At 42.4% G+C, this 19,105-nt stretch overlaps 1 protein-coding gene across 4 annotated transcripts in view; it reads left to right on the forward strand.

Moving 5' to 3' along the window:
• Positions 1-14,285, forward strand: part of SYTL4 (synaptotagmin like 4) — a 148,993-nt gene extending 134,708 nt beyond the window's left edge. For all 4 annotated transcript variants that reach the window (XM_065915860.1, XM_065915861.1, XM_065915862.1 and 1 more), the window contains exons 14-17: positions 6,124-6,232; positions 8,096-8,195; positions 9,216-9,424; positions 11,605-14,285. In XM_065915860.1, coding sequence (XP_065771932.1) covers positions 6,124-6,232; positions 8,096-8,195; positions 9,216-9,424; positions 11,605-11,753 — 567 coding nt within the window. In that variant the 3' untranslated portion in view covers positions 11,754-14,285. The remainder of the gene's footprint in view (positions 1-6,123; positions 6,233-8,095; positions 8,196-9,215; positions 9,425-11,604) is intronic.
• Positions 14,286-19,105: the final 4,820 nt, after the last annotated feature.

Genomic DNA, 19,105 nt, shown 5'->3' on the forward strand with positions numbered 1-19,105 from the left:
TGGATGTATCCTAGTCTGTGCTGGTTTTCCAAACTACCCTTTTCACTACAGAAATGGGAAGTAAACCAATTCATGGAGCACCACTTCCCATACAAGCCAGGGAAAGTATTACTTTGGAGATAGAATCCCAGGGGAGAGTGTAGCAGAGTGTGTAATATTACCTGGGATCTGAGTGTGGACCTGGATTTGAATCCAGCCACTGTGATTTGACAGCTAAGGAAATTACCTAACTTAAAAACTAACTTAGGTAAATCACCTAACTTCAGTGGGCCTTAGTTTCTTCATCTATAAAGTGGAAATGATAATAATATTCTCTTCAGTAGGATTGTATACAGAGTACCAATCAGCGCCTGGCACATAAAAGATGTTCAGTAGGTTACTGTCATTCTGGTTAAGTTGAAATTGCTAAAACAGAGTTAGGAATTCTTGATTATCAGAAATTTTCAGTGGCAAGGTTCTTCTGTAAAACTTTTTAAAATTAGCATTTTCAATGCTAAAAACAGTTCATGGTAGATAGAATAACTTGGGAAAGATAGACATAGAAGTAGTAGTAGTGACTGCTACTAAAAAGGGAAACTGAGGTGGGAGGACTTAGTTTTCTCTATATGCCCTTTTATAACATTTAAAAATTTTACCATGTCTACACATATATTGCTTATAAAGAACATTAAGAATAAAAGGATTTATGTGTATATGGTTCAAAATTAAAACAATATCAGTTCAGTTCAGTTCAGTCACTCAGTTGTGTCCGACTCTTTATGACCCCATGAACCGCAGCACGCCAGGCCTCCCTGTCCATCACCAACTCCCGGAGTCCACCCAAACCCATGTCCATTGAGTCAGTGATGCCATTCAACCGTCTCATACTCTGTCGTCCCGTTCTCCTCCTGCCCTCAATATTTCCCAGCATCAGGGTCTTTTCCAATGAGTCAACTCTTCGCATCAGGTGGACAGAGTATTGGAGTTTCAGCTTCAACATCAGTCCTTCCAATGAACACCCAGGACTGATCTCCTTTAGGATGGACTGGTTGGATTTCCTTGCAGTCCAAGGGACTCTCAAGTGTCTTCTCCAACACCACAGTTCAAAAACATCAATTCTTTGGCGCTCAGCTTTCTTTATAGTCCAACTCTCACATCCATACATAACCACTGGAAAAACCGTAGCCTTGACTAGACGGACCTTTGTTGACAAAGTAATGTCTCTGCTTTTTAATATGCTGTCTAGGTTGCTCATAACGTTCCTTCCAAGAAATAAGCATCTCTTTATTTCATTGCTGCAGTCACTATCTGCAGTGATTTTGGAGCCCCCCAAAATAAAGTCAGCCACTGTTTCTACTGTTTCCCATCTATCTCCCATGAAGTGATGGGACCAGATGCCATGATCTTAGTTTTCTGAATGTTGAGCTTTAAGCCGACTTTTTCACTCTCCTCTTTCACTTTCATCAAGAGGCTCTTTAGTTCGTCACTTTCTGCCATAAGGGTGGTGTCATCTGCATATCTGAGGTTATTGATATTTCTCCCAGTAATCTTGATTCCAGCTTGTGCTTCCTCCAGCCCAGCGTTTCTCATGATGTACTGTGCATATAAGTTAAATAAGTAGGGTGACAATATACAGCCTTGATGTACTCCTTTTCTTATTTGGAACCAGTCTGTTGTTCCATGTCCAGTTCTAACTGTTGCTTCCTGACCTGCATACAGATTTCTCAAGAGGCAGGTCAGGTGGTCTGGTATGTCCGTCTCCTTCAGAATTTTCCACAGTTTATTGTGATCCCACAGTCAAAGGCTTTGGCATAGTCAATAAAGCAGAAGTATATGTTTTTCTGAAACTCTCTTGCTTTTTCGATGATCCAGCAGATGTTGGCAATTTGGTCTCTAGTTCCTCTGCCTTTTCTAAATCCAGTCTGAACATCTGGAAGTTCATGGTTCACGTATTGCTGAAGCCTGGCTTGGAAAATTTTAAGCATTACTTTACTAGCGTGTGAGATGAGTGCAATTGTGCAGTAGTTTGAGCATTCTTTGGGATTGCCTTTCTTAGGGATTGGAATGAAAACTGCCCTTTTCCAGTCCTGTGGCCACTGCTGAGTTTTCCAAATTTGCTGGCATATTGAATGCAGCACTTTCACTGCATCATCTTTCAGGATTTGAAATAGCTCAACTGGAATTCCATCACCTCCACTAGATTGTTCATAGTGATGCTTCCTAAGGCCCACTTAACTTCACATTTCAGGATGTCTGGCTCTAGGTGAGTGATCACACCATCGTGATTATCTGGGTCGTGAAGATCTTTTTTTGTACAGTTCTTCTGTGTATTCTTGCCACCTCTTCTTAATATCTTCTGCTTCTGTGAGGTCCATACCATTTCTGTCCTTTATTGAGCCCATCTTTGCATGAAATGTTCCCATGGTATCTCTTTTTCTTGAAGAGATTGCTAGTCTTTCCCATTCTGTTGTTTTCCTCTATTTCTTTGCATTGATCGCTAAGGAAGGCTTTCTTATCTCTCCTTGCTATTCTTTGGAACTCTGCAGTCAAACGGGTATATCTTTCCTTTTCTCCTTTGATTTTCACTTCCCTTCTTTTCACAGCTATTTGTAAGGCCTCCTCAGACAGCCGTTTTGGTTTTTTGCATTTCTTTTCCATGGGGATGGTCTTGATCCCTATCTCCTGTAAAATGTCACGAACCTCTGTCCATAGTTCATCAGGCACTCTATCAGATCTAGTCCCTTAAATCTATTTCTCACTTCCACTGTATAGTCAGAAGGGATTTGATTTAGGTCATACCTGAATAGTCTAGTAGTTTTCTCCACTTTATTTAATTTCAGTCTGAATTTGGCAATAAGGAGTTCGTGATCTGAGCCACAGTCAGCTCCCGGTCTTATTTTTGCTGACTCTATAGAGCTTCTCCATCTTTGGCTTCAAAGAATATAATCAATCTGATTTTGGTGTTGACAATCTGGTGATGTCCATGTGTAGAGTCCTCTCTTGTGTTGTTGGAAGAGGGTGTTTGCTATGACCAGTGCGTTCTCTTGGCAGAACTCTATTAGCCTTTGCCCTGCTTCGTTCTGTACTCCAAGGCCAAATTTGCCTGTTAGTCCAGGTTTTTCTTGATTTCCTACTTTTGCATTCCAGTCCCCTATAATGAAAAGGACATCTCTTTTGGGTGTTAGTTCTAGAAGGTCTTGTAGGTCTTCACAGAACTGTTTAACTTCAGCTTCTTCAGCGTTACTGTTCAGGGCATAGACTTGGATTACTGTGATATTGAATGGTTTGCCTTGGAAACGAACAGAGATCATTCTGTTGTTTTTGAGATTGCATAAAACAATATAGAAGTATATAAAAAGAAAAGTAGGTTAGCAGTGTTATCGACTGCTTGAATATCTTTATATAAATTTTGTATTAAGCAGGACAGATATATAAATATGGATTTACGTTTTTTCCTTTTTACACAAATGAGCTCTTCTCATTGTGTGTATATATATCTTGATTTTTTTCATTTAACACTTTGTCATTTATCATGGACATTTTTTATGCCATCATTACAGGTTTATCTCATTTTAATTGCTGGATGGTATTCTTCATGTGGGCTTCCTTGGTGACTCAGATGGTAAAGAATGTGCCTGCAGTGCAGGATACTTGATTTTAATCCCTGGGTCCAGAAGATCCCCCGGAGAAGGGAATGGCTACCTACTCCAGTATTCTTGCCTGCAGAATCGCAGGAACAGATGAATCCGGTGGGCTACAGTCCATGGGATTTTAAAGAGTCAGAGACAACTGAATGACTAAGCACACATAACACATTCTTCATGTACCTGTATTATATTTTCAGTTCCCCCACTGATGGGCATTTAATTTTTTTGCCTCTTTTTTCTCTGTTAAAACTATGGTATGCTATATCTAATCCTTCTTTTGTGAGTGTAACTGTAGGAGAAATTTCTGGTGGTGGAATTGCTGAGTCAAAGAAATGAACATTTGGTATTTTGAAGCTACTGCCCTCCAAAAATATAGTAACAACATTAAAAATCTCCCTTTTAAGTACTAATAAAAATAGGAAAGCCATTATAATAAAACTATAGCATATTATTAGAAATTTAGAATTTCTTAAGCATTTCGCATATAAGTCATTCTCTCAACGGCCTACAGTTGATACAATTATAATGGAAATGTCATTGTAAACCATCATGAAGTACTGCCAACAAAGAATGCCTTCCATCAAAAGAAAAACCTGCACTGAAATGGAACTGTTTGCTCTTTGAAATTATTTTGAGCCAGAATGAAAATATACTCTTGAAACAAATATGCCAATTATGCCAATTTCCAGCTAAGGTTAAACCCTAATTTTTAAGAGTCCAGTGAAGCCCACAATCTAGATACAAATTGTATAGATATTTTATAAACAACAAAAAGACCACTCTAGTATTGCATATTTATTTTAACTGAAAACATTCTCCATTTATTGTCTCTGATTTTTCTTTTTTTTTCCTTGCCCTAGTGATCCGTTTGCTTCCATTCAGTTTTCTCTTCCTGGCATCCACCTCCCTATTCTTCTATGTCTCATTCATCCATTACACTGCCGTGCATTCTTGGTATATGGTACATTTTTCCAGATTGATGGGGATTATGCCTTCCTTGTATTGCTATACTCAGAGCTGAGGCCCTATGTTAGAGGAACCCCCATGAACACAGGCAGTGAAAGAGCACCTCTGATCTGCACCAGCTCATGCTCTGGATTCTAAGGCATAAGGAACACAGCCATGGCAAGAGAGCCAGCAGAGTGAAACCATCCTGCTGCTCATGGCCACTTGCTGCTCATTCATGACACCCACTCATTCCCTCTTGCATTCTCTCAGGAAATATTTGTAGAGCACCTATATATGCCAGGTACATTGCTAAGTGTCCGGCATGCTAGGATGAACAATGATAAAAAATACTTGATTCCTGTCCTCCTGTCCTGTCTACTAGTGGTAGAGAGAGTTATTAACCAAAAGTAACATAAAATTAAAATTGTGGCATATTCAAATCCTATTAACAGAGTTTCACCGAGCCCTCAAATATCTGCAAGCTCTCTTTTAAAAAAAAGACTTCCAATCTTTGAAAATCATACAAGTGATACTTGCCATTCTCATTAAAAAGACACTATAGATATAGAGAGAGTAAAAAGTGAAAGCCATTTTTCCTTTCCCATTCTACTCCCCTCTTTAGAAGATACAAGTGTTAAGATTGTCAGTATCTTTCTGGGTTTTTCTATGCAGTGTAGCATAGTGGTTAAAAGCATGGATACTGAATTGGAGTCTGTCTGAATGGAGTCTGTCTGAATTTGAATCCTGGCTCTGCCAATTACTATGTGACCTTGGGCAAGTTAATTAACTTCTCTGTTCCTCTGTTCCATAATCTGTAAAGTGGGGGTAATTGTACTCATGTCATAGGGAGTATCTTGGGGATTAAACAAAATGATATACTTAAAATACTATAACAGTACCTGGCAGATATAGTAAGTACTGTATGAGTGATAATTAAAATAATCATTATTAACATATATATATATTCACATATACAAGTAAGAATATGTTTTAATATAAGTGGCATACTTTTTCTGCATCTTGCTTTGTTGACTTAACAGTACATCTTAGATATATTGCCCTGTTAGCATGTAGAGATTCACTACATCCTTTTTGAGGGTCACGTGCCATATGCCATACAAGGGCATTAAAATCACTCATTTAACCTTTCCTATATTGATTGACATTTAGATTGTTTCCACTTTGGGGCTATCACTAACAATGTTGGTAGCAAGATTCTTCATCATGGTGTCGGTCCCCTTTCAGTTTGTATGGCAGCCTTACTTGAAGACCTTTAAGGGTATTTGGAATCTAGTAACAGTATCCCCAGTGTAGGAAAACAGTCAGCATCACAGAAGACTCTTTGTTAGTTCTTCTGCAGCTCCTTCTGAAGAAACCGCCTAGAATCCTGTGGCTGCCATGGCCTAGGGATCCTGGATGGTATTCATAAGGAGGAGGATACTTTTATTCTGTGAAGCTCTTCTTGCAGGTAATTTTAGAATTGCCTCAGTGAGAGGTCTCAACAGTCTGAATAGCCCAGCATGACCTGTTGGTTTTCCCTGTGTTTCAGATCAGTGCTGAGTCCCCAACTAACTTGCTAACACACAAAGGCGAGTTGGTGGTTTCATTGAAATATATCCCAGCCTCCAAACTCCCCATTGGAAGTGACCGGAAAAAGAGTAAGTTTTCTTTGGGGCCTTGGATTTAACTCTTAGTTTTCTGTACTTGATCTGTGCAAGGTTGGTGCTGGCTAGTGGCTAGCACTATTAGAGAGACCAGATTATGATTCACACTGGATCGTCTTCTAAGGGAGATTTCTGTAGTAAGCAAGCCATTTCTGTTTTTCAACCAGAAGGGAATGCCTTCAAGTTGAAATTATTTTTTTTGTTTTGTCTTTTTTTGATGCCATTAAACTAACTTGGTCTTGGTCCAGTTCTGGAAGACTACTAAGAAGTCAGAACAGGACAGAAACTTCAGGACTGAGAGAAGGTGGTTGGAAAGGGTGGTGTATAAGTATAAGGGGCAGGAAGTTGAAGGCTGAGGAAGAGTAAGTCAACACACCAGGCACTGTACTAGTGACTGTGGATATGTAGGTGAATGAGACATGATTTTTGCCCTCCCTTGAACAGCTTATTTTAGAAAGAATGACAGTCATCTGCTCAAAGAACATAGATACAGGAGTGATGAATTCTGTCTGGTTGTATTTTGGAGAGTTTTAAAGAGGAAGTAATGATGGTATTTTACTTAAGACTTTACCAGGCAGAAAAGGAAGAAGATGGGGTGAGAAGAGCACTTTCTAAGAAGAGGAGCTAGCAGGTGCAAATGTTGGAAAAAAGCATGGTAAATGTGAGGTGGTGTGTGACTGTGAGGCAGTTAACTTCTTAGTTAAGTGGGGCTGGAGTTCTGGTATATAGATGTGGGAGTGGAGATGGAATTGTTGATGGGGTTGGAGCCTGGCTATAAAGGGCCATGCGTGTAATGGTAAGAAGTTGAACTTGATGCTTTGGTAACACAAGAAAATCAAGAAATTTTAAGAAAAATTTCTCAAAAAGTTACTTGCAGCAAGGTCTAATCTGTAGGATTTGGGGAAGTCAATGAGATTTCCAAAGAGGCTGTGCAGGATGACTAGAGAAGAGAGGCAAGAAGAGAACCGTGGGGAACAATTTAAAGTGTGAAGAGGGAGAAGAGAAGCCAGTGAGGTAGAGGCTTATCAGAAGAGAGCCATACTGGGAGAGAGCTTGATGAAGGGAGCAAGGGTTGTCAACAGTATTGAAATACCACTGGCCTGTCAGGCCCAATGAGAAGACACAACTCCTTGGCATTAGATTACATTTTCAGTGGAACTCAGTGGAAGCAGAAGCCAGATTTCACTAGAAACTAGGCTGAGTGAATGAGGCAAAGAAGTAGAAGTGATGCATGTGGACTCTATTTTCTAGGAAAATTGATGGTGAGAGAAAAGAGCACAACGGAGGAGAGCTTGAAAAGGAGATAGGGTGAAGGGAAATATTCTTTCAAAAGAATTTTTTAAAAGCATAAGTGAGATTAGCATCTATTTAGACTGAAAGGAATGGAACTAGTAGAGAACAAGATATTAAAATGTGAGCTGGGGGTTGAAATTGATGATGCCTGATGAGTCTTGTTGCCATGGGAATGGAATCCGGAACAGAAGTGGAGGAGTTCCCTTTTGTCAATCATTCAACAAATATCAGGCAACTTTATTTCTTTATGCCTCAATCTTCTCACATGTAAATTGAGGACGATAGTCTATATCTCATATAATTGTTTTGAGGAATAAATGCTTAATGTAGAATATGGCACATAGTCAGTTTTCAGTAAGTCTTTATTGCTACTTTTGTTATGACTTGAGTGCCTGTTGCTCACTGTCAGGCACTGTGCTGGGTACTGCAAATACAAGGCAGGTGTGGTCCACTTTTTGTGGAGCTGGCTGTCTTCAGGAACCAGGAGAGAAAGTGCTACGTAGATAAAGCTCGTCAAGATAAAGGTGTCAAGAACTCACTTGCTTTGACTGATATCCCTTCCAGGTAAAGGTGGGGAAGGGGGAGAGCTCCAGGTGTGGATCAAAGAAGCCAAGAACCTGACAGCTGCCAAATTGGGAGGGACTTCAGACAGCTTTGTAAAGGGGTGAGTCCATGGACCAGCACCAAATTAACCGGTTTCAGGACATGAGAGCTCAGAGAGGAATCCAGCTAAACCTTTCTCTGTGGATATTATCCCTGTATGTCCTGCCACCTCCAGCAGCCAACTTTGTTCTTGAAATTAGGTAATGGCCCAGCCTCCAGTACTGTGTTGGCACTGATCAGAGCTCAGTTTGGACTGGGCTGCAGTGCTGATTTCCAAAAAGGAGAGTGGTGGACAGTTAGATCTGACTTTTCCTTTGTTATAGATTTGTGCTCTTAATCCTGAATAAAAATATGCATTCCTTGACTGTCAAGATGGGGACTCAGGGCTTTGTTACCCACAGTATTTAAGCAATGCCAGCTTTCCCTAAGTTACAGTTCATCCCCACTGACTTCAGTTCTCTAGCAAATTTGAAATCATGTTTGGCAATGCCTATGTTTATTACAATGCCAATACTTTGGCCACCTGATGTGAACAGCCAGCTCATTGGAAAAGACCTTGATGGTAAAGATTGAAGGCAGGAGAAGAGGGTGATAGAGGAAGAGATGGTTAGATAGCATCACCGATTCAATGCAGATGAATTTGAGTGAACTCTGGGAGATAGTGAAGGACAGGGAAGCCTGTCATGCTGCAGTCCACGGGGTCACAGAGTCGGACATGACTTGGCAACTGAACAACAAGAAGTGCTTATTACTGTTTTTTTTTGTTTGTTTTACTAAAGAGGACTTTGCCCAGTTGAGGTGGAACAAGATATTCAAAACCCATTTTTGGTGGAGTATAGACAACAGCTCCCTAATAACATTGTGTTAATTTTCTCTCCAGGTTAAAGGCATTGAATCAGGTGAATGATCTAGTGGAGGTGGTAGGAACTGTGCTTCCTCAGATTCAAAGGAGGGAATATGTGTTCTTGGATCCGAGTTTTGACTCACCTTCCTGGGCTAGGCCTGTGGGAGAGGAAAGGGGAATTTAGAGAGATATTGCCAGCTTTGAGTAGGTTGTTGACTCCTCCACACTGTCTGCCAGATACCTCCTTCCCATGAGGAACAAGGCCAGTAAGCGTAAAACTCCTGTGGTGAAGAAGACCCTGAATCCCCACTATAACCATACATTTGTCTACAATGGTGTGAGGCTGGAAGATCTCCAACACATGTGCCTGGAACTGACTGTGTGGGACCGGGAGCCCCTGGCCAGCAATGACTTCCTGGGTGGGGTCAGGCTGAGTGTCGGCACAGGTGAGAGCTTCTCCCCTCACCCTCACTGTCTTCAGGGGCTCTTATATATTTCAATCTGAATAGACCCATCCCTCTCCCTGCATGGGCTTCCCTGGTGGCTCAGATAGTAAAGAATCTGCCCATAAGGCAGGAGACATTAGTTCAATTCCCGGGTCGGAAAGATCCCCTGGAGGAGGGCATGGCAACCCACTCCAGTATTCTTGCCTGGAGAATCCCCATGGACAGAGGAGCCTGGTGGGCTATAGTCCATGGGGTCACAAAGAGTCAGACATGACTGAGCCACTTTCGCTGCATAGCTCCTCTGTGTCAAGAGTTGTCTTCTTTCCTTTCAGTGAACATCCGGACAGGATTTACTGAGTGCCTCTTATGTGCAGGGCTGGAGGCAGGCCAAGCTCATGCACTGTCAGGTGTACAGATAAATGGTACTCCGAATGCCCAGGAATGCCATCAGCTTCCCACCAAAAACATCCCCAAATGTCCCTGTATCTGTTCCTCTGATTTCGACCTTCCATCCTGTTATATAAAAGAAGGGGTCCTTCTAGCAAAGGCCAAGCTCTGTCCAAGTGTTCTAGATCACAACACCCTCACCTTATCAATGAACTTTCTTCTGGAATCTCCTGTCTGTCCTGTCTGATCAGTTTTATTCTCTCTACCTCTCTATTGGAGGTGAAAGTTGATGTGCTCTGGTATTTCTAGTCTTAATAAACAGAAACAAACCTTCTCTTGAGTCCATGTCCCCCCTCTAATCTCTGAAAAAGAGTCGTCCCCATGTCCTCATGTCTCCTTTAGTCTTCAGTCCACTGTGATCCCACTTCTGTCCCACCACTCCACTGAGCAACAGCTTGTGTCAAAATTTTGTTTTCATCATTCTAGAATTTTCATGCTATTTAACATAGCTGATCACTCCCTTTTTCTTGAAATAACTTAGCTTCTGTTGACACCACACTTTTCTTTGGGGCATCCTCATTCTCTTGCCAAATTTGGAATATTGGTGGTTCTCAAGGCTTAGTCTTGAATATTCTTTTCTATCTCTACAGTCTACATTCCTGTGGCTGTGACTATTACTTGTATATTGTTAATTCATACAAAGTATTTAACACAAAGAATCTAGAATGATGTTCTTACAAATGTAAGCTGGTTCATGTCAGTCCCCTGCTTAAAACCCTTCAGGGGCTCCTACTGCCCTTAGAAAACAACCCAAAGTTCTCATCATGCCAAGAGGCCCCTGTGTGATCTGGACCCTCTGTTCATTTATTATCTGTCCTGTAACACTGCTTGCTCACTGTGCTCTAGACATGGTGACTAGCTTTCTGTTCTCCAAATATACCAAGCTTCTCCCCACTTTATAACCTCTGCAATTAGTGTTCCATCTGTCTGGAAGGGCTGCTTCCTTTCTGTCCTTCAGCTCCTGACTCAAATATCTCCTTCTCAGAGGGGCCCAAAGACCACTTCATCTGAGACCCTGATCTAGACACTAAATCACTCTGTTTATTTGCTTTATGATGCTTACCTCACTCTTGTTGGTTTACTTCTGTATTTTCTATCTTCTCTATTCAAACATAAGTTGCCTGAAGGCAGAACATTTTCTGTGTTGTTCACACTGTACCTCCAGAGTCTGGAAGAGTACTTAGTACACAGTAGCCACTTGATAAATGTTTCCTGAATGAATGAATGTACAAGAGAGTAGAAGTGAGGCCCCATATAATCCAAACTTCAAGCCTGGAGTCTACAGCTAGAAAATAAAAGTGTTCAGCCCTCTTTCTTTCTGCCTCCCTCTCACCCTCTCTGTCTCCTTTCCTCCCTCCTTCCTTCCTCTCTCCCTCTTTCTTCCTTTCTTCCTCCCTTCCTTGCATTCCCCTCCTCTCCCTTTCCATCATAAGTCAACTTGGCAGTAACAGAATGACCCTAGCTGTAATAGCCTTAGAATAAGAGGTCTCGAGCTACTGTGTGCCATTTGGAGCCCTGTTTTATCAACTTGAAGTCTCTTGATGGAATCTCAGGAGCAGAGAAATATGGCAGTGCAGAGTCAACAGGGAGCTGTTCCCAGAACACTGTCCCCATTAGCCCATCTTCATAGCACACTGTCTTTTATGGGCTGTTGCCCTTAATGCATAACCCATCTTCTCCGGTGGGCTGAGGAATGGGATCTCTGTTCAATCTCCTCTGGTGTTTTTCCTCAGGGATCAGTAACGGGGAAGTGGTGGACTGGATGGACTCGACAGGGGAAGAAGTGAGCCTGTGGCAGAAGATGCGACAGTACCCAGGGTCTTGGGCCGAAGGGACTCTGCAACTCCGTTCCTCAATGGCCAAGCAGAAGCTGGGCTTGTGAGCCCTGTCCTCTGCAGGTCCATTCCTGTCCAGGGCAAGTCAGAGGAAGCGAAGAAACCAAGGGCGAAGATTTATAATTTGTGTGTGTGATGTGTGTGTGTGTGTATAAATGTGTATTTCTACAGATCTCATTATACTAGAGTGATGTAGACTTGCCCTTGTTAAAGGAGGCTCAAGAATAATAGTCTCTTAAAAATATTTTTATTTGTGCATTAACTACTATATATTTCCAGAGTCCGTGATTCTTTTATCTTTATGAGATTTAATTAATTTATCTTTTAAAACAACTTTTTAATCGCCTGTCTTGCTATCCTGGTTCCTCCTTCCATTGGAAGCCCTGGCTGCCTTTGGCACTTGTACTGGTCTGTGTTTCAGGGTGTGCCTGGTCTGAGGCCAAGGCTCTGGGAAGCAGGGGTGGTTTACTAAAGACAGAAGAAGATTGGAGAGAGGTGACTTGGTCCCTTCTTTCTCCTCCACTTTATGCTTTTCACTCCATTTCTACCTTGACACATTTCTGGAACTTGGCTTTTAACTCTTGTTGGAGCAGTTTCCACCTTGCTTGGGTCTAATAGTTTTCCTGGAAATGCTAAGAAGATGTCTAAGTTGCTTCCAGTTCTGAACACCTTCCCTAGACCTCTGCAGGACCCTTATAATAGAGTCGCATTAGAAGAGCACTTTAGTTAGATAATGGCCTTTGGACTAAGTCACAGGCATGCCCAGTACAGGCTTCTCAGTGGTCCCAGAGGACCAGCAATGGAGCATCTCTCAGCCCGTGCTGATTCTTTGCAGTTTAAACTGATATAGCAGTCATTAGAAAGCTCATAATGAAAGAAAAGACATACCATATACCACATACCACATATCGCTCCCACATACCACATCTTTCATAGCATTTGTGTCCGCTGTGTGTTACAGTCTACACACTTTGACTGTGTGGATCACAACAAACTGGAAAATTCTTAAAGAGATGGGAATACCAGACCACCTGACCTGCCTCTTGAGATATCTGTATGCAAGTCAAGAAGCAACAGTTAGAACTAGACATGCAACAACAGATTGGTTCCAAATTGGGAAAGGAGTACGTCAAGGCTGTATATTGTCACCCTGTTTATTTAACATTTATGCAGAGTACATCATGAGAAATGCTGGGCTGGATGAAGCACAAGCTGGAATCAAGATTGCCAGGAGAAATATAAATAACCTCAGATATGCAGATGACACCACCCTTATGGCAGAAAGCAAAGAATAACTAAAGAGCCTCATGATGAAAGTGAAAGAGGAGAGTGAAAAAGTTGGCTTAAAACTCAACATTCAGAAAACTAAGATCATGGCAGCTGGTCCCATCACTTCATGGCAAATAGATGGGGAAACAGTGGGAACAGTGACAAACTTTATATTTTGGGGGGCTCCAAAATCACTGCAGATGGTGACTGCAGCCATGAAATTAAAAGACGCTTGCTCTTTGGAAGAAAAGTTATGACCAACCTAGACAGCATATTAAGAAGCAGAAATATTACTTTGATGACAAATGTCTATATAGTCAAAGCTATGGCTTTCCCAGTAGTCATGTATGGATGTGAGAGTTGGACTATAAAGAAAACTGAGCAATGAGGAATTGATGCTTTTGAACTGTGGTGTCGGAGGAGACTCTTGAGAGTCCCTTGGACTGCAAGGAGATCCAACCAGTCCATCCTAAAGGAAATCAGTCCTGAATATTCATTGGAAGGACTGATGCTGAAGCTAAAGTTCTAGTACTTTGGCCACATGATGCGAAGAACAGACTCATTGGAAAAGACCCTGATGATGGGAAAGTTTGAAGGCAGGAGGAGAAGAGGATGACAGAGGATGAGATGGCTGGATGGCATCACCGACTCGATGTACATGAGTTTGCACAAGCTCCAGGAGTTAGTGATGGACAGGGAAGCCTGGCATGCTGCAGTCTATGGTGTTACAAAGAGTCAGACACAACTGATCAACTGAACTGAACTGTCCTATTAGCCTGAATTGCCAGCTATGGTCTAAACCAGTCCAGTGTTTTCTCTAGGCTGGGTGCTGTTAGTGTCCAAGAGAGTGTGTTCAGAGAACACAACTTTTCTGACCTCCTTCTTGAAGTGGTTTCAGTTCCTATATTTTTTCTCTTGTTTCCCAAAGTTGACCTAGATGTAACCTGGGTATGGTGGGTTGAAACCTTCCTAAGAAGGGTCTATTGACCTAAGATTCATTTTCTGAAACCCACTGTCCCAAACTGACCTTTTAATTCTCACAATTGTACCTTCCCAAAGTCATCTGTAAAGGGAGTCTATATCGGAGAAGTTCCTTTCAGTAGAGTCAGCTGCCAGCTGCCTGCCCTATGAGGCTGCGGGATTCAGGGTGGATACTGTGGTTTCTGTTGTATGTATGAAGTGAACAAAATAGTATTGGTGTGGATTAATATTGTACTGCAAAGCATAACTTGGGATTCTGGACTGTCACTTGCTCCTTTGTTCTCCACCCCCCTCCCCGAAATGTCTGTGTGCTTCAATAAAATTTTCTTCCTTGTCAAGTGTTTGCATTCCTTAGTTCTCTAGACACTTTTGTCTCTGATGTCCTGACTTTGTTGTTGCTTTTCACATGGTTTGAAGGATAAGAACCAAAGTGACAAATGCCCTTCCCTAAGCATCATTTGCTGACTCAAAGAAAATTTCCCTCTCCCTGCATTACTGCCTGATACCTCCTCTGAGGTCTGATGCATTGATCTGTATGTTTGGTATATAAGGAGAGAATGAGAACCCACCTTAGAAGTGCCAATGCTTGTCTTTCTCTAAAGTATCAAAAAAACTCCTCCTTTAGATTTGTAGCCACTCCCCCACCCCACCTCTGCAGCTTCAGGAAGGAGAGAAAAGTACACAGGGTAGGAAAGACATCCTCTGCTGTTTCTTTCTGGATCTTTTACTTTCTCTAGGAGGGAGGGCTTTTTCTATTACTCCTACTTCCACTATTTAGTTTTGGGAGATAAATAACCCAGATGCCTAGTGACCCATCTCAAAAATAACGCTCTTGGTTTCCAGGTAAAGCCCAAGTGATTATTGATCTCTTATACAAAAGGGCATGAAAATATATTGAATGCCTCTTGGGTACAAAGCTTTCTGCTAGGCATATGTTATTTCCTTAATTTCTCCAAGTCCTTATTGAAAGGTTGATGCTATGAGCCATGAACCACGCTACGATTTTTGGCCTTGGAAGAGAGGAATTCGATCTGGGGCCAGTGATGAAGCTTGATTGCTCAGAGATTTTTGTGTAATAAAGTTTTATTAAAGTATAAAACAGACAGGGAAAGTTTCTGACATAGACATCAGAAGGGGACAGAAAGAGCGCCCCCTTGCTAGTTTTTAACAAGGAGTTAAATACCTATCCAATTCAGTTCAGTTCAGTCGCTCAGTCATGTCCGACTCTTTGCGACCCCATGAATCGCAGCACGCCAGGCCTCCCTGTCCATCACCAACTCCCGGAGTTTACTCAAACTCATGCCCATCGAGTCGGTGATGCCATCCAGCCATCTCATCCTCTGTTTTCCCCTTCTCCTGCCCCCAATCCCTCTCAGCATTAGGGTCTTTTCCAATGAGTCAACTCTTCGCATGAGGTGGCCAAAGTATTGGAGTTTCAGCTTCAGCATCAATCCTTCCAATGAACACCCAGGACTGATCTCCTTTAGGATGGACTGGTTGGATCTCCTTGCAGTCCAAGGAACTGTCAAGAGTCTTCCCCAATACCACAGTTCAAAAGCATCAGTTTTTCCACACTCAGCTTTCTTCACAGTCCAACTCTCAGATCCATATATGACCACTGGAAAAACCTATTAGCAAGCTGCAAAACCGAGAGAGTTGGACCAGGCCCCTCACCCACAATGTGCATTTTGAGATAGCATTGGCACAAGGTGAGTCATCCACGACCATAAAACAGTTGACAGGAATCTTGAAGAAAGGCAGTTCAGTTCAGTCGCTCAGTAGTGTCTGCCTCTTTGCATCCCCATGGACTGCAGCCTGCCAGTCTTCCCTGTCCATCACCAACTCCCAGAACTTGCTCAAACTCCTGTCCATCGAGTTGATGATGCCATCCAGCCATCTCATCCTCTGTTGTTCCCTTCTCCTCCTGCCTTCAAACTTTCCCAGCATCAGGGTCTTTTCCAATGAGTCCATTCTTCACGTCAGGTGGCCAAAGTATTGGAACTTCAGCTTCAGTCCTTCCAATGAATATTCAGGACTGATTTCCTTTAGTATTGACTGGTTGGATCTCCTTGCAGTCCAAGGGATTCTCAAGAGTCTTCTCCAACACCACAGTTCAAAAGCATCAATTCATTGGTGCTCAGCCTTCTTTACGGTTCAACTCTCACATCCATACGTGATTACTAGAAAATCCATAGCTTGACTAGATTTCCAAGCAAATACATAGTTCATTAACATAGCTTAAGGAAAATATCTCCATGAGAAAAGTGCATTGGTTATCTCAAGGTTTGAGATAAAGTTAAGTTCAAGTGGAACCAGGTGTCACCATGACAACATATTAGAAGAGAGAAGAAAAAAAGCTCTGCCACTTGGCCTCCCTACTGGAGGCTCTTCTGGCCTCCCTACTGAGGCTATTAAGACTCTCATTATGAAGTAGGAAAACTTCCCTTTGCACAGGTGAGGAAAGTCAGCCCACTCTCAGGCATTAGAGTGGGGATGTGAAGCAAGGTCTGACTCTGCTGGAACATGCTGCCTCCTGTGAAGATGATATGCATGTCAGGGGCCAAGATTTGAAGGAAGGGATGGTTCTTCTGAAATATCTCAAAGAAAGGAGTTATGCTCACAGGGCAGAACAACCAAATGCTTTGATGTTACCTAGTCAGCAGACTGATGGAATAGCTTGTGTGTGTGTGTGTGTGTGTGTGTGTGTGTGTGTGTGTGTGTGTGTAGGCCCTAGAGGGTTGGGTCTAGTAACCCCTTTGGATCTAGCTGGCGATCTGACTCCACTGTGTTTCCTTTCCCTATTTTAGTGAGTTAGAATTTCCTGACTAATAATCCAAAGGAAGTAACAGTAAAATTTCAGTGAAAGAAAACAAGATTAATTTGTATTGACTATGCAATAAAATTCTGAAAGAGATGGGAATACCAGACCACCTGACCTGCCTCTTGAGAAACCTGTATGCAGGTCAGGAAGCAACAGTTAGAACTGAACATCGAGCAACAGACTGGTTCCAAATAGGAAAAGGAGTACGTCAAGGCTGTATATTGTCACCCTGCTTATTTAACTTATACGCACAGTACATCATGAGAAACACTGGGCTGGAAGAAGCACAAGCTGCAATCAAGATTGCCTGGAGAAATATCAATAACCTCAGATATGCAGATGACACCACCCTTATGGCAGAAAGTGAAGAAGAGCTAAAGAGCCTCTTGATGAAAGTGAAAGAAGAGAGTGAAAAAGTTGGGTTAAAGCTTAACATTCAGAGAACTAAGATCATGGCATCTGGTCCCATCACCTCATGGGAAATAGATGGGGAGACAGTGTCAGACTTTATTTTTGGGAGCTCCAAAATCACTGCAGGTGGTGACTGCAGCCATGAAATTAAAAGACGCTTACTCCTTGGAAGGAAAGTTATGACCAACCTAGATAGCACACTAAAAAGCAGAGACATTACTTTGCCAAGAAAGGTCTGTCTGGTCAAGGCTATGGTTTTTCCAGTGGTCATGTATGGATCTGAGAGTTGGACTGTGAAGAAAGTTGAGCACCGAAAAATTGATGCTTTTGAACTGTGGTGTTGGAGAAGACTCTTGAGAGCCCCTTGGACTGCAAGGAGATCCAACCAGTCCATCCTAAAGGAGATCAGTCCTGGGTGTCCACTGGAAGGACTGATGTTGAAGCTGAAACTCCAATACTTTGGCCACCTCATGCGAAGAATTGACTCATTGGAAAAGACCCTAATGCTGAGAGGGATTGGGGGCAGGAGGAGAAGGGGAAGACAGAGGATGAGATGGCTGGATGGAGTCATCAACTCGATGGGCATGAGTTTGAGTAAACTCCGGGAGTTGGTGATGGATGGGGAGGCCTGGCGTGCTGCGATTCATGGGGTCGCAAAGAGTGAGACACAACTGAGTGACTGAACTGACTGACTGATGCAATAAAATGAAACAAAACAAAAGCTCCTGAATTTTTTTAAGCTAGAGGAACATTTATATAGAGAGTTAGGCCCAGGTGGAAAACTGCTTGAGAGGCCATAGGCCTCCTTGCGTTTTTACTCAGGCCTTTGACCCTCTGGCATGCCCTGGCTTGCCACATAGAGCATGAGTGATAAAGACAAGGAAGGCGTTCATTTTACCTGATGTGCAATCTTTGCCTTTGCAGCCACAGACCCTGTCTGACCGGAGATTTCCCACATTGACTCACTATATTTTGCCTTCTGCCCATAACTCGCTTCCTGCCTTTCAGAGCTCCTGTATTTCCCTGTAGGGAAAAGGGACCTTTGTGCTCCAAGTTTGATCATTCCCTGTTTGTCCTATTCCACCTAGAAATTGCCTTTTAATTTTTCATTTTTTAAAATGATTTTCACTAACCGACACAGTGGAATAGCATCTCTGACTCACCACTGCACGGATAGGTCCTGGACATTCAATTTCCATTCCATCATTCTGCTTGAGACAGTGAGTTTTCTTGGGCCGAGAGCTTTTCTTTTCCCTCTTTCCTCCTGGGGAAACTCTGAGTTTTCCATCTGAGTGGAATTACAAAACTTCTCCTTGCTTAGAGTTTTCAGCTGTCTTTAAATGAAAAGTAGAGAAGCAGAAACAGTATAATATCCTGTTTAGCTCTGGAGCTAGGCCATTTCGGTTTAAATCCCGGCTGTGCCACTTGTGAGCTCAGTGATGTTTGGCAAGTTGCCTAACCTCTCTGTGCTTCCACATCTCAGCTGAGTGACCTTAGGCAAGTTGCCTAACATCTCTGTGCTTCCACCTCTGAGCTGTATGATTTTAGGCAAGTTGCTTATCCACTCTGTGCTTTCATTTTTGAACTGTGTTGTCTTAGTCATGTTGTCTGACCTCTCTGCTTCCACATCTGACCTGTGTGATCTTAGGCAAGTTGCCTGACCTCTCTGTGCTTCCACTTTTGCATTGTGTGATGATAGACAAGTTTCCTGACCACTCTTTGCTTAACTTCTGAGCTGTGTGATTTAAGTAAAGTTGCCTCACCTATCTGTGCTTCCACAACTGAGCTGTACAATCTTAGGCAAGTTGCCTAACCTCCCTGTGCATCCATATCTGAGCTGTTTCATCTTAGGCATCTTGCTTTACCTCTCTGTGCTTCCATTTGTGAGCCATGTGATCGTAGGCAAGTTGTCAGGCA

This window comes from Muntiacus reevesi, chromosome X, assembly GCF_963930625.1.
Source record: "Muntiacus reevesi chromosome X, mMunRee1.1, whole genome shotgun sequence".
Lineage (NCBI taxonomy): Eukaryota > Metazoa > Chordata > Mammalia > Artiodactyla > Cervidae > Muntiacus > Muntiacus reevesi.